The sequence below is a fragment of the Phasianus colchicus genome, chromosome 21, assembly GCF_987193195.1.
Source record: "Phasianus colchicus chromosome 21, bPhaCol1.hap1.1, whole genome shotgun sequence".
Taxonomy (NCBI): Eukaryota; Metazoa; Chordata; class Aves; order Galliformes; family Phasianidae; genus Phasianus; species Phasianus colchicus.
In genome coordinates, this window is record NC_143456.1 from 1,015,263 (window position 1) to 1,037,798 (window position 22,536).

The 22,536-nt window shown below is 50.7% G+C and overlaps 3 protein-coding genes across 3 annotated transcripts; 1 reads left to right on the forward strand and 2 right to left on the reverse strand.

Moving 5' to 3' along the window:
* Positions 1–445: 445 nt before the first annotated feature.
* On the reverse strand, positions 446–4,110 carry LOC116227874 (fibrinogen-like protein 1-like protein). The gene is made up of 4 exons (XM_031591367.2): positions 3,912–4,110; positions 3,018–3,161; positions 1,781–1,825; positions 446–1,074 (listed from the first exon to the last, which is right to left on the reverse strand). The coding sequence occupies exons 1-4, from the start codon at positions 4,072–4,074 to the stop codon at positions 446–448; spliced, it is 981 nt and encodes a 326-aa protein (XP_031447227.2). The 5' UTR covers positions 4,075–4,110.
* Positions 4,111–5,178: 1,068 nt separating this feature from the next.
* Positions 5,179–7,051, forward strand: LOC116227852 (fibrinogen-like protein 1-like protein). Its single transcript, XM_090122520.1, has 3 exons — positions 5,179–5,485; positions 5,920–6,027; positions 6,340–7,051. The coding sequence occupies exons 1-3, from the start codon at positions 5,344–5,346 to the stop codon at positions 6,966–6,968; spliced, it is 879 nt and encodes a 292-aa protein (XP_089978646.1). The 5' UTR covers positions 5,179–5,343; the 3' UTR covers positions 6,969–7,051.
* Positions 7,052–7,960: 909 nt separating this feature from the next.
* LOC116228235 (uncharacterized) lies at positions 7,961–22,224 on the reverse strand. Its single transcript, XM_090122688.1, has 4 exons — positions 10,623–22,224; positions 10,301–10,444; positions 9,504–9,812; positions 7,961–8,818 (listed from the first exon to the last, which is right to left on the reverse strand). The coding sequence occupies exons 1-4, from the start codon at positions 10,912–10,914 to the stop codon at positions 8,199–8,201; spliced, it is 1,365 nt and encodes a 454-aa protein (XP_089978814.1). The 5' UTR covers positions 10,915–22,224; the 3' UTR covers positions 7,961–8,198.
* Between the last annotated feature and the right edge of the window lie 312 nt (positions 22,225–22,536).

Genomic DNA, 22,536 nt, shown 5'->3' on the forward strand with positions numbered 1-22,536 from the left:
GTACAGAAGGCAAAGAGTGGGAATTTGTGCGATCCTGATCAAGAAATTTTAATCTTTTTCTAACTGAAAGTCGTGTTGTTTGCCTGAAGTTAAAGGTGTCAATCAGCTCACACAGCCATAGAGATGCATTGGAGTTCAGCTGTTTCACATTTTATCTGAGACACAGTGCACGTCTGGAAACTCCGGGTTTTGGGAGCAACTATTCTGATTATTAACACAATTAAAATGACCTGGATCTGAGCAAAAGGATAAAGGCTGAACTGAGGAGCAGAAGATACCTACAGGAGGGAGAAGTGGGGGACGGCTTATTTTCTTCAGTAGCTGGGATAAAAACAACCTCAGCAAAGATGAACAGAGGCAGCTGGTTTGGCCATGACACATTTTGCCTTTTCCATCCCTTTGCCAGGTTATTCTTAGCCACAGGTTGGACAGAAATGAAATGCAGCTAGCAGAAGGGCGCTGTTTTGATGAGGATGGCAGAAGCTCTGCAGTTGCCATTGCACAGACCGCTCCACGTCAAGTAACCCTTGAAATTCAGCCGCACGGAGTAACAGGATGAAAACCACCACCCACCCCCATTGGCAGAGGCACAGTTCCCACTGTTGGTGTCCTGATCCAAGTCTTTAGCAGAGAATTTCATGTTGTCATGCACAGCAGCGGAATTGGCTGAAGTCATGGCATCCCCTGCTGTGCCTGTGTAGGAGCCCAGCCGCAGCCGGTAGCCGTGGGACTCATCCTCCACGCTGAAGAGGTTGTACTCTGCGAACCTGATGTTGTTGGAGGCATCCTGGATGACGAACCTGACCTGGTAGACCTTCTGCTTGGCGATCTGGTGGATGTACTCGGTGCCCAGCCAGTAGTCGCCGCGCACGTTCCCAAAGCCGTACTTGTAGGTGCTCCAGGACTCGGCCCAGGTGATGTCTGTGTTGTAGCGGTTCCTCTGGATGACCGTCCAGCCCCCGTCTGTCACGTTCATCTCGCAGTACACCACGATGCGGTGGAGCCCTGAGGGCTGGATGACGTAGACGCCACTGGGGCTGCCTGCAGAAATCTCACTGCAGTCCTTGGGCCAACCTGCGGCGGATTAAAACACAGAGAAGCGACAGGCAGGGTGACACCCAGTCTGCTTGTTGGCTTCTGTGAGACCGATTGCTAAAAAATTTGTGGATGTGGAAATTTGCCAGGGTAGTAAAAAGGCTGTCACTGTGTTTCCCACTGTAAGTGCATGAACAGAAAACCTTTGTATGGGAAAGACAGTGATTAAAAAAACATGAATGCATTTTGGCCATGTAATCAGAGAATTTGCTTCTCTTTCTTTGTTCAGATCTTTGTCTCCTCAGCCTTTCCCAGTTTTCACAATTCTCCTTCCTTCTAATAATACAGGGGCTCAAGCTTAGCCTGGTGAGGGCTTTTATTACATTATTTTATAGAAACTTAAATGAGAAAGTGTGCTGCTCCTGCAGCTCTGAGATCCACCTCATCTCTGGGTTCAGGGAGGGGACAACCTCCTCCTGTTGGCATAGCCTGGGAGGTGCATCCTCTGCTTGCCCCGTGCAGAGCTTCACAGGACAGAAGAGGATGCATGACGTATACGTAAGGGCTGGAGAGTCCTTTGGGATCCCAGAAGGAACCATTCTAAATAAAATTCTGCACTGAGTTTTGCCCCACGGGAGATGAGCCATGCTATTCCCAGGTTTGTGCCCACCCACTGCTGTTTGACCCTCGCTGCCTGCACCTCCCAGTGCCAGAACCCTGCAGGGAACGGGCTGTCTGTGCTCACCTGTCCCACTGGCTCTTTCACGCCGCGTGTTTCCTTCATCTTCACCTGCATTGGGAAAAGCAAAAGGTGTGAGCTGGGCAGACCTGTGCCATGGCACAGAAGTAACTCCAGCTTCCACAGGCTGTTATTATCCACTGTTGTTTGTAGGATACTTCAGCAGTGCCACCCAGCTCCATTTTCTTCTTATATTGTAGCTTTGCATTGTAAACTCTTCAAAGGAATGAGACACTGGGAAGGGTAAAACTGCAGAGGATGAATTGTTGAGCTGCACTGTTTGGTCCACTCGGCATTATGGCTTCGCAGAGCTGCCTGGTGTGGACTGCACCAGAGCAGCAGTGATGAGTACAGGGAAAGACTGCTGGAGGAGAGGGACTGAGAAGCAAACAGACTGCGTGGAATTAGATAAAACTGCTGAGTGATGTTGCTGTAACCCCCCAAGCTGAAGTCATCAGCTCCTCAGTGCAGACTGAAGGGGTTCATGTGTTCAGTTTATAGAATGCTTTGAAAACCTTCTGATAGGAACAGGAACTCAAAGCAAAGTGATGGCAGTGCTTTCTTTATAAAGAAATCACAGCATCCATATTCATAAATCTGTATTCCTCGAACACCCACAATGTTGTGACCTCTGTTATTGATATGACTCATTTATTACACCATTTAGCCATGAGCAATCTTCAGAATGCATTTTGGTTGGTGACTGAAACCTGAAGTTCCATAGAATCACAGTATCATTAAGGATTAAGGCTGGAAAAAACAAGATCCCCAACCCCAACCTACCCCACCATGCCCATTGCCCATGTCCCTCACTGCCACATCCCCATGGCCCTGGAACACCTCCATGGACCCCTCTGCTCCCTGTGCAGCTGTGCCACTGCAGCACCGCTCTTTTGGAGAAGAGATTTTTCCTAATATCCAATCTGACCATCCCTGGTGACATTTCAGGGGTTTAGATGGACTGCAGATAGCCAGAGAAAAGGTCTTCCTTTGAATATCTGCAGGTCTCTAGATAAAGCTACCATGTACATCTTGTCAATAATAAAGAAGGCTGAACTTCCAGATCATGCAATGTGTAGAGAATATCTGAAATGGGAGGAAGATATGATTGGGCTCCTGTTCTTTCTGAGCATGTCTGCCCTTCGCCAACGTTACTTTCCACACCTCCCCTCTGTGCGGGGATCAGGAAGCTCCCTGTGTTCAGATGAACAATGCTCAAGGGTGTAAGAGAGAAAACACATACCAGGATGGTGCCCATCTGAGCGGAGATTAAGAATGTCAGATAGATTTGCTTTCAGTCTTGTCAAGTTTTCAATCTCCGCAGCATGAAGAGGGGCAAGCAGGGCCAGCAGGCAGATGCAGAGCAGGAGGCCGGAGTGATGAGCAGCTGCAGGGAGAGCACACACAGTGAGTGAAGGTGCAAACCCAGCCTTCCTGGTGAGGGAGCTTTGGATAAATAAACTCAGCAAATGTTAGAACAAACTCATAGAATAGACAAAGCCACAGCATTAATTATGGCTTTGCTTTACCGAGGGGCAGAAATATAACGGTTCCTGAAAAGCAACATTCCGCAAAAGTATGCAACTGTCTGCAGCCTACAGGTCCTGGAAAGTGCAGCTTCCAAGGATGGAGTCACACTGTTCAGCTGTAGCATTGGCCAAAGCAGGACTCCATGGGTTCTGCAGTCAAATGAGGATCATTTGGGAATCTGGCCAGTCAGACTCCTTCAGACTGTGTCAGATCAGGAGGTTCCCTGACAGCTTGCTGACGGCCAGCCCCATATATGTGCACCTGCAGCCTGCCTGCCCTGCTCCCATGCCCTAAAAGGCTTCAGGCCGACGGCTGCTAAACACCTCAACTAGCTTCCACTCTGCTTTGTTTATAACACATTCGATACTCTGGGTACAAATATAAGCCACTTTACAACACAGCGCAGTGCAGGATGGGTTTAACGGTGCTCAGGAACAGAGGAGGGAGCGTGAGGAGCAGGAGGGTGACAGAGAGAGGGTGGGTGTGCAGCAGGAACTGCGCTGACCCACAGCCCAGGGCCAGCAGCCAGCAGCCAGCAGCGGGCAGCAGCCCAGAGGAGGCAGGGCGCAGGGGATGCTCATCCACACAGCGCCCAGCACGCACTCACCCATGATGTTGCTGCAGGGTCCCTGTGGAGTGGGAAGCCGGGGTGCCTGGCCTGGTGGCAGCGTGCTTATATGGGGCTCGGAGGGTGGGCTCCGCCTTCCATCATCATCCTGGCTGGAAAAGGATGGTTTGTTTGCCCTCCGTGTGTCAGCATTGCTGTTCATTCCCCAGCTGTACCTTACTGTGATAAGAGATCCTAAACCAGCCAGCAACCAGCATCCCATGTTTGCACAACACTCCACCAAACTGGCAAATGCTCCAGATTAGGAGCATTATTACTTACTGGATTTGACACCAAACCCTTTGAAGGCATTCCCTGGCCCAGGCTGCATGGCAGAACCTCTCCAGATGCTTCATGCTCTCCTAGTTGCCCTCCTTCAGCCAATCTCTGGTTGCTTTATGTCCTCACACCTCAGCACCAAAGCAACATACGGTATCTGAGGTGAGGACCTGCTGGCACCGCACAATATGCTGTACTAAAGGAGACTCCAACGCAGCCTTGAGAGCTTTTGTGAAACAAGGGAGACCTCTCACTTGTTAACCGGACCTGATGTGGTCCTGCTGGCTCTAACTGCTGCTTGAAGAGTTCTGTGAATGTATATAGGACCTCATATCCCATATGGATTCCCGGACCATATAGGATGCTCTCCCAGAGCACTTGCAGCCTGCACAACACTGCTGGGCAGTGCCCATACTGCGTGCAATGAGAAGAGCTGGCAGTCAGCAGAGCCCCCTGAGCTGCCACCAAAATGTACGCAGAAGGAAGGGACGTGCAGGAAAAGGGTGCTGCTGAGGGACCAAGTATTGTGCTCAGAGCTGCCCAAAGCACTTCTGGGGGTAGGGATGCCTCTGGAGAGTGGGCTGCTGCCTTCAGCCCTCAGCATCTACCATGGCGGGCACAAAGAGGCAGGGAGTGTGTGCAGCCCAGCTCTGTGCCTGACCCCGGATCTGGTGCCATCACAGGGCTGTGACACGCTGCTACCCAGCAGCTGCTGGGAAACCACCACCCGTGGGTTTTACACTCTAATTCCCGCATGCCATACAATGTGTGCTACCGCTAATCGTGGTACTTTCTGCACTCGGTTCCTTCTATTTTCACATCCTTTCCCTTCTGTTTGACTTTCCCCCACACTTCATCTCCTTTAGCTCAACAACTGTTAGATTCCTATAGAGATACAACACTTGGAACACTTCCGCTGAACTGCATCTGATAAATGCCCCACAGCTGGGAGGCAAGGAACACTTTGTTTTTTAACAGAAAGAAATTTATGACCTATTTGTGTAACCTTGAGCAAAGAGAAGATTCCAGATGGGCACATGAGAAATAGACAGGGTGTGCACTGGGACAGACCCAGCTATAAAGGGGCTGACCCTTGCATGGAGCTCAGAACTGCAGTACTCACTGCTCAGGCTCCTGGTACCCGTGCAGCACTATGGCAATGGGTGAGTTCTCTTTCTTTCCAACAGCTCATTTTGTTGAGTGCTTCCAGCTTCAGGCACAGTCCTGCCACACAGCAGGGGATGCAATAGATCAAGCTAAGTGGCAGCAGTGGGGAACCATGGAAGCCAGAACAGGTGGTCCTGTCCTCCCATTTCCACCTGCTCATTTATTTTCTCTTCTCTGCTGCTGCCACTGCAGTGTCCCCATGGAGTGCACGTTCTGCATCTGGAGCAGTGAGTTCTATACAGCAAGCTCAGCTGCAGTGCTTCAAACTATTTGCCCTGAATGTGCTTAGCACAGATTATTTGCAAAAAAATGCCTATTTACCCCTAGCCCTATAGAAAACAAAGACGAACAAAACTACCAGGAGGAACAGAAGAAGCCGTGACCGCAGGTTGCAGTGAGGTGCAGGGAGGAGGCTGGCTGTGGGGATGAGGAAGTCATCTCCCAGCCCACTTGTCCTGCTCCATGTCTGCAGCTCTGCATTCCCTGGTCAGAGCTCCGCAGGGCCGCCGAGGGACGGGGGCTGCCCAGGAGTCCTGATGATGCTGCACCTTTCCCTCCACAGGGCTGCAGGCTGAGACACGCCAGCTCCATGCGAACCTTGTCCTCCTGCCTGTGGTGGTGGTGATGCTTCTTCTCTGCACCAGCCCAGTGTGTGCCACGGCCTTGGTTGGTGAGTAGGGGTGTGGGTGCTCCCAGCAAGCTGAGAAGCCCCCAGGTTTGCTGTGCACCACTCTGTGTGCTGCTGAGAGCAGCCGTGCTGCCAGCTGCTGGGTGCAAGCATCTCCATTCCATTCAAACCTGAGCAGCAGAGGAGGCTGGTTCTTGTCTTTTGTCACCAGCAGAGAAGAGCTGTTCCCAACAGGTGCCACAGGTGGGGTGCAGCGCCCATTGAAATCCAGCACCTGTAGCACCAGTCCAGCTGCACCACAGTGCCTTACCAGCACATTTTGCAATGCATGTCTTGCTTGATTTGCTGTCTCAGGGTTTCCCGCAGACTGCAGCCACCTTGCCAGCAGCAGCCCCAGCGGGGTGTACGTCATCCAGCCGGCACAGTCGCCCCCCCGCGTGGTGTGGTGTGACATGGACACCGAAGGCAAGGGCTGGACTGTTGTCCAGAGAAACACTTACAACACCGAGATCACATGGAAAGAGTCCTGGACCACCTACAAGTATGGCTTCGGGAACGTGCGGGGCGACCACTGGCTGGGCACCGAGTATCTGCACCTGCTGACACAGCAGGGCACCTACAAGGCCCGCTTCGTTGTGCGGGACAAAGCCAACGTCACCCACTATGCCGAGTACGACATCTTCAGAGTGGAGAGCGAGAGCAGCGGATACCCGCTGAGGCTGGGCCGGCTCCTGAGCAGCGGGACAGACTACCTGGCCAGCTACCACTCCTCGGGCATCCACGACAACATGAAGTTCAGCACGGTGGACAAGGACCAGGACCAGCACAGCGGGAACTGTGCCAACAGCTACGGGGGGTGGTGGTACGACAAGTGCCAGAATGTCCTCCTCAATGGCAAAAAGTACATCCTCTGGCCAGGAATTTGCCCGAGAGGCGACTGCACATCATCCCTCATCCTGGTCAAGCCCACCGATGTGTGCTGACTGTGCCAAAGGTAGGGGGAGTACCTCCATCCCCAGCCCGGTTCCCTTCGCTCCTCAGTCCCATAAGTGCTACCCATGGTGTCAGAAATCAGCTGCAATAAATTCCAGAGCCAGAATTTGCTGCCTCCTGTCTTCTTGCTGTGTCTACACTGCGCACATACATGCAAGTGGTCCTGGGGAGCATCAGGGAGCCTTGAGGGGCCTCTAGGTGTCCAGGGCAGGAGGAGGGGGTTTGTGCCATGGATCCATCCCTGGTGGTCCCAGTGCCAGGCATGGGGGGTGGTGCTGTGAGTCTCAGGGAAAAGTGAGACCCAGGGTAGGCAACAGACTGCAAGCAGAGTTAGTTCAAGTTAGGAAATAAGGAGGCTTTATCCCTCCCCCAGCTAATGAGAGGGTGACATAAATGCTGGAGAAAGGACCCACACAGTCACACAGTGAAGAGTAGGGACCTTTTCCTCAGGATGCTGTGGGAGTTTCACATTAATGGGCAGCTCAGCTCCATCTTGCTGCTCTTTCATTTTCCCTCATTAACAGTGCAGGGGGTGAAAACATGATGAACAAGAAAGCTTATAGATTGAGATAAGGATAGGGAAAAGTGAGGGTGCCCCAGGCCGTGGATGGACCATGGGCAGCCTGAGCTGGGGAGGCACCCAACCCACAGCAGGGGTTGGAACTGGATTGGGCTTAAAGATCTGCTCCAACCTGAGTCATTCTGTGGTCACTCACCAGTTAATGTCACGGGCATAACAGACTCAGTGTGAAAGAGATTAATGTGATTTATCTCTTCTTGTTAGCAACAGACTAGAAGAAAAAAGTCTTTCTCCCCATCTCTACCGCTCCCCCACTGCCCCTGCTTCATGTGGGCTCTTCCATGGATGCACCTGAAGATCTGCTCCTATTGGAGCCTACAGGCTGCAGGGAAACAGCCTGCTCCCCCTCAGACCTGCTCGCAGTGACCCCCTGCAGCCCCCTCATTATCAAAATCTTCCCATGTAAACCCATGTAAACCCAGTGATCATCAAGGTGTTTCTAAAGTACATTTTATTCTCCAAAGCAATGTGTTTTCAGAAGGACAGGTTTGGCAATGTGCTATTCTGATTACAGTGCAATCAAGATAATAACAGCTCAGAGGAAGAACCCAGCAAGGGAAGCAGAGCAACTCCGCAAAAGAGATGAAAAAATCTCTTGCGAACCCAGGCAACGTGCCTGGTATGGATGGACAGACAAGCACTAGCAGTAGGTAGTTGGTTTGATGAGGATGGCAGAAGCTCTGCAGTTGCCATTGCACAGACCGCTCCATGTTATGGCACCCTTGACATTCAGCCGTACGGAGTAACAGGACGAATACCACCACCCACCCCCGTAGGAGGAGGCACAGTTCCCACTGTTAGTGTCCTGATCCAAGTCTTTAGCAGAGAATTTCATGTTGTCATGAGTGGTGCTGGCACTCATGGCATCCCCTGCTGTGCCTGTGTAGGAGCCCAGCCGCAGCCGGTAGCCGTGGGACTCATTGTCCAGACTGAAGAGGTTGTACTCTGCGAACCTGATGTTGTTGGAGGCATCCTGGATGACGAACCTGACCTGGTAGACCTTCTGCTTGGCGATCTGGTGGATGTACTCGGTGCCCAGCCAGTAGTCGCCGCGCACGTTCCCAAAGCCGTACTTGTAGGTGCTCCAGGACTCGGCCCAGGTGATGTCTGTGTTGTAGCGGTTCCTCTGGATGACCGTCCAGCCCCCGTCTGTCACGTTCATCTCGCAGTACACCACGATGGGGTGGAGCCCTGAGGGCTGGATGATGTAGACGCCACTGGGGCTGCCTGCAGAAATCTCACTGCAGTCCTTGGGCCAACCTGCGGCAGGAGAGAGGGTGCTTTAACAAAAGGCTGTGCAACAGAAAAAGAGCATGCTTCATCTTGTGGAAGGACAGATGGACAACTGGCCAGAGCACCTCGCAGATTCTCAGCTGTCCCAGCCCAGAGAGCTCAATGTATTCTCCTGACAGTGCGACTGGGTTGGCCTCAGACCTTTGCTCGTCTTCCCTGACAGAACCTGGCAGGAGGTGACCCCAAGGGAAGGGCCCCAGTCCCACTGGACCATGCTGGTATCAGACCAGGAGAACAATACGGATGCTGAAAGGGCTGTGGCTAAAACAGAGTTGGACTGGACAGGGACGTGAAAAGGACCTTGCCCCTTCCTGTAGCTGAGGGGAGAGAAGAACAGCCTCTGCCAGCACACAGGTGCCTTCATCACCTGCATGGTGCACATACACACACACACACGATCACTGCAGCTTGTGCTGGGCACTTCTTCACCTCTGCCAGCATTAAACCTGGAGTGGAATCGGGGGTGAGAGGTGCTGTGAGGCCCTTCTCCACACAGAGTGGCACAGGAACACACAGCACTGAACCCACCCCATGCTGGCCAGTGTGCAGGAGGGAGGGGAATCTAATAAGACCCCATCAAAAAGACAGAGGTGCATCCCATAGCACACCTGCAGTTGGATATTAGAAAGGGGCACAGAGCAGCACACTCTACCTGAGCACACGACGCCTGCATCCTCGCTGTGCCTGCAATTGTGTTGTCCCCAGGCCCTCATCGCGCACTGAGTGAGGAGGCTCTCGTTCCCAATGCAGTTAACATCATCCAGCCAAATAGGTCCGGATCCACTTCCAAAAAAAGCTTGAGATGGAGCTAACACTGCTTCCCCACAGCCAAGCTGCCTACAGACCACAGAGGCATCTTTCAGGTCCCAGCTGTCGTCACACACTGTTCCCCACTCATTGCGGTACCACACCTCCACCCGTCCAGAGCAGGGTTTGGAGCCGTTCATCAGCCGGAGCTTACCTGTAACATGGAAACCAACAGCAGGGAGAAGAGTTGGAAATAGCAGGGGAGATCCAGCAAAGCTGGAACTCAGATCAGGAGATGCTTTCTGTCTTCAGAACTGGAGCCCAAGCAGTAAGATGTAGAGTCTTAACACCTTCTGGCTGGAGAAGGCACCTTTATCTTCTAAAGTTCCCATTTCCAAATATTTTTGCCGCATTAGAGATTGGGCATGGCATTGCAATCTGTGCCTCCAGCCAAATGGGTATCAGTCATCCTTCTCTACTGCTGGTGGCACTTTGTGCTATTTCTGGACCCAATTTGCCTTATTCCATACCACTGCGACCAGCAGAGGATTTCTGACCTGCTTACTGAGCCAGCCCAACTTCCACCTCCCTTCAGGACTAACCTTCCCCATCCTAACCAGACACAGAGAGAGGGCAGGACACCTGAGCATGGGGTCCGAGCAGGGTTCTGCCTGCAAAGATGAAGGCCTTTCGTGTACCTACCATCTGTCAGCATGCTGAGAGCTGATGGACTGCTATTCGAAACAGATCGACTGAGGAGGGTCAGGTCTTGGGCAGCACCAACGAGACTCAGGGCAGGCAGGGACACCACACAGGCAAGCAGCAGGAGGGGAGCACATTGGGAAGCTGTGGGAAGAAGGGACAAGGTGAGTGTAGAGCACAGTTCCACTGCTGGTGTGAAGTACCTGGTGCCGTCTTTCTGCCCTGGCAGCCAGTCCTCCATCCACAGGAGCAAAGGGAGGGCTCAGCTGGTGCGGTGGGTCCTGAGGGAGCAACCCACCCTGCTCTTCACACTCACACTCACCCATGCTGCCTCCACAGGGACACTCAGAAGCCCAGGATGTGTCTGGAGACACGCTTTGAACCACAGGATTTATAGCTGCAGGTGCTGGGGAGGAGTGCGGCTGACGCTGCCCCCAGGGCCGGTCCTGTGCTCGCCTTGGGGCACACAGATGACTGCTGGTAACAGGGCTGTAATCCAAACGGGCATTTCCCCACAGCAGGCAGATTGATCTGCTCTGATAAGAGCCTTTATCAGGACCAGAGCAAATATCGTCCAGCTGCAGAGTGGCAAGCAAGTCCTTAGAAAAGCTCATCAGTTCGTTTCCCCATGTGCCACACAAGGCTCCCTGTGCACATACCACCAACTGCTTTCTGAGATGTTTGCTCAGCTTCCTCCTGTCACTTCTGCAGTGTTCATGCTGGAGATGCAGCCCCGCTCAGTGCAGTCCCCTGTCACACCAGGGTCTCTCCTGCTGGATCCGTGCTAAGGTGGCGAGGAGCTGGGTGCAGTGACACCAGTGAGATCCCTGCTTTCTTCTGGAACGAATATGTTGTGTAGCTCAGTGGGAGTCCAGCAGGCATGAAGCAGAACCAAAACAATGGTGGAAACCATCTACCTCATATCAGGGGCCAGTTGAAACACGAGACTGTGTCCCACTCTCAGATCCCAAGCATCACCCTGGGGAGCACCTGGTGCCAGGAGAATCTCCTGCTCCTTAGGCAGAAGTGTGCAGAACTGAATTGTGTTGCTTGCATGGAGAAGTCCAGATCTCCTCAGGAAATCTCCAGAGCTGTTCCTAGGCACTAGCTTGCAGCTCAGCCATTGGATCAGAGCAACCAGGGAGATGGACAGGATTTCCAGAAAGTTACTGTGTGAATGAAAAAATGGGATGTTTTCCCACCTGCATGATCTCTTACATGATGTTTCAAAATCACTTTCTGTCATGACACACTTCTGCATAGATGAGATGGTTGAACAGCATCTCTGATAGGGATGGGACATTATCCCATGCTCATCATTCCATGGTTCTTGATGGATCCATGTGAATACCACAAGTCACCCAGATCTGTGATCACTGGGGTGGCCATGAAGCCACGCCAGGCTCACAGAAGTCCCATCTGAGGAGCCAGGAGTCTCTGACCCATGGAGGATCATGAAGGAGATAACAAACTTTTAGAGTTCTGAAGGACACAGTGTGCCTGGAATTGCTCTCTCTGCCAAAATCCAAGCTAAGAAAAATGACAGAATGAGTTCTCCAGGACTCAGTCTGCTCCCCAAAGACACCATGCCCATAGCCATAGGGCAGCTCACCCACCAGCACAGGCTCTGCTTCGCACACCTGCACAGTGCTGGAGCAACAAATTCAGAGGGAGTCGATCCCCAGTGTGACTGCAGAGAGGATGAGGAGCTGTGTACTGATGGCAAGATACAATCCCCTATTGTACAGGTATCTCTCAATTGCCAGGTATATCTTGACAATTTCCTTTTCCTTATTGGCCTCTGGAGCATCTGCAATAGGGGAAGTGTCTGTCTCCCAGCTGTGAGCTGTGAGTGGTCCCATTTCCCCACAAGAAACCTCAAAGCGCATCCCGTAAGGAAACACCAATGTTTGTCCTGTCAAGTAGTTGTGCAAACACACATAAAATTTTACTGCGATATAAATGCCACATTCTGTGTTTTCTTATGGCATTTTAAAGTGGGATTAGATTTGTTTAAAGCAAACATTAATGTATCGGGAAGATAGAGCTCAAAAATCTACTATCACCTGAGTATGGGCAAGAACTAAGTTCTTGTGATAACCAACAGGCTCTATGAGCATGTTCACGATGACGAAGGGGCTTTTGGTTCCAATCTCACTCATGGAGGAACCTCTCCTTCCTCTTAGGTTTCAGTGGATTCAATGCCTGCAAGCGCAGTTATTTAAAAGCAATATTTATGACCATATTGCTATTTCCCGAACCTTAATTCAGAAGGCAAAGCTTGCCTTCTTATCCGCACATGTTCTGCAGCACTGGTGCCTTTTTGCAGGAGTGCTGCAGCACTTTCCTGTACCATCGTCCTTTCCTGTTTCCTTGGACAGTTTCCTCTGCCAAGGGCATCACTGGAGTTGGAAGGGACCCCTAAAGGCCATCAGGTCCCACTCCCTGCAGAGCACAGGGACACCCACAGCTCCATCTGTGCTCCTGCAGCCTGACCTTGGCTGTCTGCAGGGATGGGGCACCATCGGCTCTCTGGGCAACCTGTGCCAGTGCCTCACTGCCCTTACTGCACAAATCTTCCTTGCATCCCCTCTTTTAGTTGGAAACCATTCCCCCTATCCTGTCACAACAGATCTGCCTGAAGAGTCTGTCCTCTTCTTTCTCCCAGCAGAGGGACAGGTTGGAATGCGACTTATGAAAAGTGGCATTGGCACTGGGCTGAGTATGACGGAATCTTACTGGGGTTAAAATTCAAAATGTTGGCTGGGATCTCCAGTTATATCCCTCCCTCTTCCTTCACGCTGACCACTGCACTGTCCTCCAGCTTTGCAGGGTTATCTGCACATCCCAAACTATGTTTAATGGCACTCCAGTGCAGCAACTATGCTGAGCTTTGGTGCCATTCCACATCCAAACTTCTGCCACATTCTCCTGGATGGACTCTCCTCACTGGGTTTGTGTGCATCACCCCACAGCACAGCAGATGTGAGGTCACTGTGGAGTGATCGTTTCACAAGGACACGACATCAGGTTGTTTGAGTTTACCATCTCAATGGTTGTCAGAGCTCACCAGCTCTATTGGTTGTTGGAGCTAGCCATCTTTATTGGTAAGGTTCAGCTCTCCAGAAATATCTTTCACATTCTAAGCCCACGCACAGAAGAAGATGATACAGATGTCACCCCGCGGCCATCTTCCAAAGAGGCACTTCTAACACCCTTTTACTTCCAAGCCAGTGAATTTTCATCTGCACTCACAGTATGCGCAGCCCTGCAGCGATGTGGGTGCCAGGTTTTATCAGTTTAACAAAACATCACTTGCTTTGCAGTGCTCCAGCACTTGATCACAGCAGCCTCTTCCCTTCTCTCTGCCTGCAGATAGGAACTATTTGAGGTCAAGGCTGCATCTCACAGCTTCCCAGCTGGTAGGCAGCAATGTGACTTTTCTTTCTGCTCTGTCCCATTAATCTGAGAACAGCTCCAGCCCTGTTGCTCCGCCAGGGCTCAGCCAAGCCCCAGCTGCAGCGTGAACAAAGTTCAAATTCATTTTGCCTAGCAGACCCTCAGCATGGCAAAACCGCAGTGGATGTGTGGGGATCTGCATGAAGCAGACCTGGAGGAAGTGGATGAGGTAATGCCAACAGAAATAGGCCAGTCTCTAATTTCAGAATGGATTTTGTTTAGCTAAACACTCCACCTTTTGGTTGAGGTGAACAGCTCATGCTGTTGGGAAGAAACCGGGGATCAGCGGAATTAACTCCAGGCTGGAGACAGGAGAGCTCCACCACAAGGCCAGCACCCAGCAGACCCAGCAGAACAAAGTAGCCTCCCTAGTCAGCAAGGAGCCTGCCCAGTGCTACAGGGAAAGAGTGATGATGCTGGCAAACCTGGGGACAACACCTCCAGCAGCAAAGGGAAGGAGCAGAGCCACACAACTCATCCTCACTTCAGGACCCTGCCTGTGGGCACAAACCTCATGTCAGAGGTGGCAGAAATCCACCTGGGAAAACCATGGCAGAAAGTTTACCACAGTCTCCTTGGAATACATCAAAGCAGCATCAGTCATCTAATAGGATAAGTAACATAAGCTGTTACACAAAGAGGAGCCCTAATGGGATACTGTGTTATGCTGCAGACGGTTTGATGTATCTGGGCCACTGCTCGCTAAATCCTCCCTGAAGTCTCTCTTCTGTGGCTGTTCTGACTCCAGGATTAATTGGCTCTCTCCTTTTTATCACAAAGACATGGGATCCAGGCTACCTGCAGCTCCAGGTGCAATGCACTGAGGGACCCATGCTGCCCTCCCAGCAAATGTGAGCACGGTGGGTGGGAACCCTGGCACCCAACACAGGGCAGATCCTGCAATGAGCCCAGGAATGATGCTGCAGGACAGTGGGGCTGCCAGCAGCTGCAAGAGCAGAGGTGGCTGAGTCATGGGAAGAATGGGAAGGTGACAGAGGAACAACTGCTCATCACTCGTCATGCTGCAGAAAGACAAGAGGAAAGAGTTTTCAGGTGCAGGTCCTGAGAACAGCTGAACAATCCCCATCCCTGGAAGTGTTCAGGAAATGTTTAGATATTGTACTGAGGGACGTGGTTTAGAGGAAAATATTGGTGATAGGTGGACTGTTGGATGGGTGGTCTTAGAGCTCTTTTCCAACCTTGGTGATTCTACATTCTGTGATTCTATAACATGGTGTCCACAGTCCCGTGTATTCAAGGGTTCATCCAGGGAGATAGGAAATGCCCCAAGGAAGTGCAGGAAGCCAGCAGATCTGCGAGCCAAAGCTTGTGTTTGGGAGCCAGCAGGATGGCTCCAGCACACTTCACTGGCTGCCTGCTCCTGCAGGCCACCAGCTCCCCAGACTCACGTTCTAAATACACATCTGTCCAACATGCAGCTCTGCTTCTGTCTCTATAGAAGGGTAATATGAGAACATCCTCCGAGAGGCAGTTCTATCTCCTTCTTGTATTCAATTCATTTGTTCACATAAATCCTTTTAGTCACGCCAGGATTTAAAAGGAAGGCTGTTTCAGATGAATGCAAACATTTCTATTTCCTTTACCTACATCTTCCAACTTTAAAACTGCCTGTTCATGACAGTGCTTCTTACAGCCCTCAGCCTGAGGAAGGCAACAATGGAAGAACTGATAGGTCAGGAGAACAGGTTGCCTTCTTGTCCTGAGTTTGCAAAGGAATCTCAAAGTAACAACTTGCCCAGCTAACAGGGAGGGAATCCTTGCTAAATGGGTTCTCTACAGTAACCACTCCAGGCAGGTTTTTGATGTTTGTCTGTACATGGAGTCATTTCATGTTCATTTTTGGGTGATTGCGTAGAGGCACTGATCTTATGCATTTGCAAAGAAACATTTGGAAAGAAGATCTTAGACTTGCAAAAGTTTGAAGAACAACATTTGCCATCCACTAGAAAAGTGACAAAGAAATAACTGGTAACTTCAGTTAACTTCATGTAACCATAAACATTTTCTTGAGTTTAAAGAGTAAAGACTACAAAGCTTTTATTAAAGAATGGAATTTAAATAAGGGGACTTTTAGAGCTGCTTTTGTGATTTTAAAGAGAAAAAGGATGAAGAGGCCTCATTTCCCAAGGGAGCTTATAGCTCAGCAGCATGACTGCCACTGCTACTCTTCGCACTGCCAAGCAGAGCGCTGCAACAGCCTTTTCCACTACAGTAGAAAAGGAGAAGCCCTGTTTTTACCCTATAAACAATCCTGACAAGTTTTCATTCTTGCTTTGAAGGTCAGTTCTTTCCCTTGCTGATTTCTCTTGCCAGGGAACTCCTCATCTGAGAAGATGCTGGTTTTGATTAACACCCACTGGGCACAGCTGTCTCCACAAGTACCAGCTCTATTTGTGGTGCACTTGCCATCTGAAGTCTCCTTGCAATTGTTCTGTGCAGCACCACCTCACTAACACTAACACTGATTGCTTCTTTCGAGGAGAAGAATAAAGGGAAGAGGAATTTTGAAGCTGCAGACCAGGACATGCAGCTGAGAGGTGGCACACATCAGCTTGTGCCCATGGAGGTGGCACATTGGCTGGCACATGGGTTACCTGTCCCTTGCTGAGAAAGAACAGAGATTGGTTCAACCATGGGTTTCCTTGATAGGTTCAACTTTTTGCCTTGCAAACATCAAAGAAATCCAAATAAAAGAAATTTTAGTGCCTCCTAATCTGTAAGAGCAAAGACAAATTGCAGTAATCCTGAATTTCCCACCGTATGTAGCATATCTTCACCAGTACCGTAGAATAGGAGGATGATGAGAACTAGATCCCAAGTTGTTGCTGCTTATCTCCAGCAGTCTCTGTGAAGGGCTGTGCACCCAGAGCTGTGCTTCCCGGGCTGCACATCCAGGACTCGCCTCCCAACAGCAGTGTCTCTTGTCCAGCTCAGAATAGGATAGACCATCGGTCACTGCAGACAGAGCCCTTTCCCTCCCCAGCAGAACCAAACACACAGCCTACGACTTAGATTTCTTTTTTCAGTAAATGTCGGGCGCCATCTGGGGACTGCCTGCACATCTCGTCTGAATGCAGGACTGCCATCTCCTGGGCAGCCTGGAAACTCGGTCTGCAGCAGCCCCTGAAAACCATCCCCAAATAATTTTGATGTCATGTGGTCGAGAATATGTGGATATGATGGGTACTGGGAAGGAAGCACAGCCCAGTGCAGGGCACAGAGGGCTGCAGATCTCCCCACCTTTCCATGGGTTCTGTCTCTTGGCCCAAGCTGTGTGTGCCCCAGGTCTGCACCTGATGCCCAAGATCCCACCACCTACCAGCATTCATTGAACCCATGCTTTCTCCTCCTCACCTTCCCCTGCAGCCCAGGGTGGTAGGTATGAGACACAAGGAACTCTAACCCAAGCAGCTGGTGTATGACAAAGCTGAAAGCAATGAAAACAAGTCCTACAAGATGCCCCATGCCATTCTCTTCCACCCGCTGCAACCCTACTGCTTTGAAAATAACTCCTATAGCTCCTACAGCATCTCACAGAGGTAATGGGAAACCTCAACAGCAGTTCCTAAACTCACCACTGGATTTATGGCATTAATCTCAGTTCTGGCAGCAGCAGTAAGTAAGGGCAAGCATAAACATAATAAAGCTTTCTTCTTTCTCAGTAGTGATCTATTCATGTATTAATCTCTCTCTGCTTGGTATGGTGAGGTGGCAGCAGCAAGGCAGGAAGCCAATGGGCTGATGCACCTGGGACCTCTCTGGCACCACAGAAGCATCTGGGGTGGATCTGATTTCTGTTGTCACTACCATCTCCTTTCTCCAAGCATATTATTTGATCCATGCATTGCATCTGATGGAGGGAGAAATAGCTGCCTTTGTAGCTACATCCAGTGCTGGGCATCACTGCACTACCAAAATCTCCAGCCTGTTAAACAATCATATAAAAATACTTTCAGCTGATTTCTGCATGTCAAAGGATACTCAAAGCACAGAACTCTCTGCTTCATAGAATCACAGAATCATTAAGGTTGGAAAAGACCTCTAAGATCACTAAGAGCAACCCCAACGCATCCCACCATGTCTATAACCACATCCCTCAGTGCCACACCTCCATGGCCCTGGAACACCTCCATGGACGATGACCTCATGACTCCCTGGGCAGCCGTGCCACTGAGCATGATACTGATGCTCTTAGATGTTACAGAAATGGATAACAGCTTTGGCTCAGTTGCTCAAGCACTAGTCCCAGTTCTTATGTCCACATGAGCCAAATCCCACACCTGTATGGGTGGAAGCACAGGGGTATGGGTGCCTCACAGCTGGCAAGGAGCAGAGAGATGGGGCAAAAAAAGCAGCCTTGAGAGTGGGCTCCCATGGCTGGAGACAAGGCAGAGGCCTGAGCTTTGCCTCAGGACTGCTCTTTCCATGGCCATCGGAGCTGTTCTGACTTACCTTGAACTGAACTGCATTTCTTACTAGGTTTGAGCTGCTAGATGGGATATCTTCATTTATACATGATAGGGATCACTAAGGGGCAGAAGTAACTGGAGAAGCCATGAAAGTATCAAAATAAGCTGGCTTCTGTTACTGTTTCTCACCATAATATCTTCCATAGAAACATAGAGACTTCTTTGTTAGAAATAAAAGCTGCAGAATCGCATTTAAGCAGTCATAAAGTTTTTTTTATAAGTACTTTTGCAGGAACAGAAAATTGACATTTTCTGACACCTTGGGTTACAGTGAGGCGCAGCACAAGGCAACTAATGGGAGCACTTGGCAGCAGCTTAAAACAGGTAACATGGATCTGTGGCAATTTATCTGATTAATCATCTCCTGTATCACACTGAGGGAAGTTAACGGTGAGTTACAAACCCTCCAGGGTCTTTTCATGCCGTGAGAGTGATGGGAAAAGGCTCCTGTGTTCCTGAGAGCCAGGCTATAAGCGAGCACCACTGAAAAGATCTCCATCAAACCAAAATGGGTTTTAGCTCATTCAGTCCAAAGGGAGAGCGTAAACTTTAATTAACTCAATAGCTGTCAAGAGCTTAGAGAGCTGCAGATTAATGATGCTGGCGCAAAGCTGCTGAGCATCAGCACTGCAGGCAGCCCTGCAGGCTTGCAGGAAGCAGCAGCTCCTGCTGACATTCTGGTGCCAGGGGAGCTGCTCGGAAAAAGCCCAAGCCCAGAGAAGGCAACAGCCGAGCCTGCTCAGTGCTATCTCCAGCAGGCACCTCACGTGGGGCTGCACCGCAGCTTGGGAGTAGGAAGGACTTGGAAGCCTTCAGATGACAAATTTTGTGTGAATGCAGAACACATAACGATCAGCTATCTTAATTCTTGTCCCACATATGCACTCCCCCTGCTGGGGTAACAGAAGTCTTTGTCCTAAAAGGAGAACTAGGGACAAGAATTGGCACCCCAGAGGACAGTCTGATTTCTGTGTTCTTGGAAAGTGCTTCAGCTCAGCATGCAAATGGACTTCCACCAAAGAAGGGAATTTGACTGCTAAGGAACTTGGAAATTACTGTAGGAACGGATTTTGAAGGGGAAAAAAAAAAAAAAAAAGCAATCACAAAAAAGCCAAAATCAAACAGTGTTCAGTTTGAGTAAAAAAATAAAATATGGAAAAAAGAACACTGGCAAACTGCATTCACAGATCAGCTTCAGGGCCATGAAGAGGTGAAAGAAGGTCATTTTGCAGAGTGCAGCAAAAATAGGGGAGAGCCATTAGCATGGTTTCATATGAGAACAAATTGCAATTTCAAGGCTGTTGGGAATGTGTGAAGGCTCTATGCATATTGTCCAGAATACACAACACAGGAAAATGGCATGGGTTCATTTGGGTTAAGTAAGTGGGGGACTGGCACTGCAAGGGTCAGGAGAAACACTACTGTTTTATGGTGATGGTAACCAGGAAGGCTCTTTGCAATGCAGCAAGGTGACTCCTGCAGTTGGAAGGGTGCAAAAATCCATTGCACCACAGACTGACATAAGCTAGTGGCTTCTTGATGCCAACGCCAGGAGATGTGTCTGTGAGTCAGTATGGCACTGCCCTGCAGCATGCTGGGTTTTTTCATCTGTATGAAAGCATACGTTGCAGAGGATGGTGCCATTTCTTCAGCACAAAGGTGCTCAGCTCCAGCAGCAGGTGCTCTGGAAGTCTGCAGTGGGGTTATTTCAGGCTCCAGGCTGGCCCAAAGAGAAGACTACAGAGGGAAACATCTGAATGCTTGCAGGAGATGCATATATTGATCAACAGCCCACAGATGGGAAACCCAGCACCCACTGGAGGCGAAACTACTGCAGACTGACTGCAGGAGTAGGTGCGGCAGAAGCAGCCACTTAGTGACAGCTACAGCAGCAAGAAGGAAAGCAGCCAGCAGGGTGATAGCCACAAATATGGCTTACTTGCTGTGCTCAGCAGGAGAAGCAGCCACAGGAACTGCATAGATGCTCAGAAAGATGGTATTGAATTATTTTGAATGAATTATACAAGGGAGCTGCTTGCTCTTCAACAGTAAAATCTCTGGATTTAAACATTAATAGATAAGGGTCACTGAGGGAGGGATATTGATATCTTCTGACCATACCTAAATGCTGCAACATTTGGCAAACTTACAGCTCTATTGCCTTGTTGCTCTGACCCACTCTCTGCAGCCACTCCTTGCTGCCCTGTCATCAGAATGGAGCTGCAGAGATAAGAGCTGCAGTGCCACACACTGCCTTCTGCAAATACCACATCCAAACACAACTCAAGTCACATCACAGGAATGTCCATTAGTCATGTTGTGATCCACAAAAGCACCCAGGCTCTTCTGTTATTTCCAGCCAAATGACTTTCTATTTTAAAGTTCTTCATTTCAGGAGTTTGTATTCTGCACTGTTTTGATTGCTCTGAATCAAATCCATCCCAACCATCCTGCCTGACTCTGCACTCACACACTCCCATCCTTGTACACTGTGTGATGCCTTAATAGAAGCTTGTTCCCTAGAACCAATTCCATTCCTCAGGAACCTTTCTCCTCCTCCAATAAATTGCAATCTTTTATTTAGCTAGTTACACAGTTCTTGCATATCAATCTAAAAGATTACTTTTGAAAACAATCACATTAATTTTTAAGGAAGTGGCATCACAATTTAAATTTTTTTCACGTATTTTTCCTGTCCTTTCACAGAGGCTTGGCTGGAGCCAGATGGCTAAAAACCAAACCAGTAAGGATGAGAATTGTTTGGCCTGTGGAAGCAGAGAGGTCTCACCTTTAGGGGACTGATTAGAGCCCCAGATGCTGGCATATAGGGAACACTTTACCTCTGAGTGCTTTGGCTGAAGGCTTGAAAGTTGTAGATGAAGAAACCCTTGCTGTTAGTTGCTGTTCTGTCAGTGCTGGAGGAAACCATTACAATAAAGTACTAACTCCCATGTTTCATGCAGTGCTTTTTCAGAGGAGATGCACAATGCCATCACTGGCCAGGAGATGAGGAGAGGTGCTGCATGCCATGTACCTCAACTGCAGCAAGGCTTTTTACACTGTCTCCTACAAACATCCTTGTAATGAAGCTCAGGAATTGTGGGATAGACGAGCAGACAGTGAGGAGGATGCAGAACTGGTGAGTTGCAGAGCTCAGAGACCTGTGATTGGTGGCACAGAGTGCAGTCAGAGGCTGTAACCAGTGGTGTTCTCCAGAGGTTGGTTCTGGGCCTGGTCTTGTTCAACACCTTCATCAGTGACCTGGAGGAAGGGACCGAGTGCGTCCTCAGCAAGTTTGCTGATGTTGCAACACCAGGATGAGCAGCTGACATATCAGAAGGCTGTGCTGCCATTCAGTGAGACTTGGGCAGGCTGAGAGTTGGGTGGAGAGGAACCTGATGAGGTTCAACAAGGGCAAGTGTAGGTGCTGCACCTAGGGAGGAATAACCCCATGCATCAATATAGGGTAGGGGGTGAGCTGCTGGAGAGGAGCTCTGCAGAGGGCTTGGGGGTCCTCATAGCCAACAGGCTGACATGAGCCAGCAACGTGTCCTGGTGGCAAGAAGGCCAATGGTGTCCTGGGGTGCACTGCACACAGCGCAGCCAATAAGGCAGGGAGGTGATCCAGCCCTCCGCTCTGCCCTGCGGAGGGAACAGCCACAGCACTGCGTCCAGTTCTGCTCCTCAGTTCAGACTGGGAACTGCTGCAGAGAGCCCAGCGGAGGGCCGGTCAGGGCCTGGAACATCTCCCTTATGAGGAAAGGCTGAGAGCCCTGGGGCTGCTCACATGGAGAAGGCTGAGGGGCGATCAGTGCCTGTAACGGGCACGGGTCAAACGGACGGGGCCGGTGCAGCGACAGGACGAGAGGCAACGGGCACAAAGCCACTTAGCTCCGCTCCGACACGAGGAGCAGCTCCGCTGTGAGACTGCCGCCTTCCCACAATGCCCCGCGCGCCGCGGCCCCTTCAAGCGCCGCGGGGGAAGAGGCGGGGGGCGGGGGAGGGTAGGAGCCGAGCGCGGAGGACAAAGCCCGGCGCCCGGCCGCGCCGCGGTACCCGGATGGGCGGGGGGCGGTGACGCGCCGCGATTGGCCGCCGCGGGGAGTGGGCGGGCGGATAACGGAGCCACAAAATGGCGCCGCGCTCCCCGCCACTTACATAACGCGACCTCTCACCTCCCGCGCGGCGCAAGGCAGCTTGCTGCACCGGCGGGCGGGGCGAGGCCGCGCGATTGGCGGATCCGTCGGCCAATCGGAAGGCGGCGGCCCCGGCCGTCCTCCAATAGGC

What these genes read in the sequence shown, in the direction of transcription:
- LOC116228235 (XM_090122688.1), bottom strand. Translation starts at nt 10,914, where the DNA reads ATGAGCTTTTCTAAGGACTTGCTTGCCACTCTGCAGCTGGACGATATT. An exon ending in TCCCTGTGGAGGCAGCATGG is followed by an intron (nt 10,445 to 10,622) that starts GTGAGTGTGAGT and finishes TTCTTCCCACAG; the next exon opens with CTTCCCAATGTGCTCCCCTC. An exon ending in TCTCAGCATGCTGACAGATG is followed by an intron (nt 9,813 to 10,300) that starts GTAGGTACACGA and finishes TCCATGTTACAG; the next exon opens with GTAAGCTCCGGCTGATGAAC.
- LOC116227852 (XM_090122520.1), top strand. Translation starts at nt 5,344, where the DNA reads ATGGCAATGGGTGAGTTCTCTTTCTTTCCAACAGCTCATTTTGTTGAG. An exon ending in AACCATGGAAGCCAGAACAG is followed by an intron (nt 5,486 to 5,919) that starts GTGGTCCTGTCC and finishes TTCCCTCCACAG; the next exon opens with GGCTGCAGGCTGAGACACGC. An exon ending in GTGTGCCACGGCCTTGGTTG is followed by an intron (nt 6,028 to 6,339) that starts GTGAGTAGGGGT and finishes TTGCTGTCTCAG; the next exon opens with GGTTTCCCGCAGACTGCAGC.
- LOC116227874 (XM_031591367.2), bottom strand. Translation starts at nt 4,074, where the DNA reads ATGAACAGCAATGCTGACACACGGAGGGCAAACAAACCATCCTTTTCC. An exon ending in ACCCTGCAGCAACATCATGG is followed by an intron (nt 3,162 to 3,911) that starts GTGAGTGCGTGC and finishes CTCTCCCTGCAG; the next exon opens with CTGCTCATCACTCCGGCCTC. An exon ending in CTCAGATGGGCACCATCCTG is followed by an intron (nt 1,826 to 3,017) that starts GTATGTGTTTTC and finishes TTCCCAATGCAG; the next exon opens with GTGAAGATGAAGGAAACACG.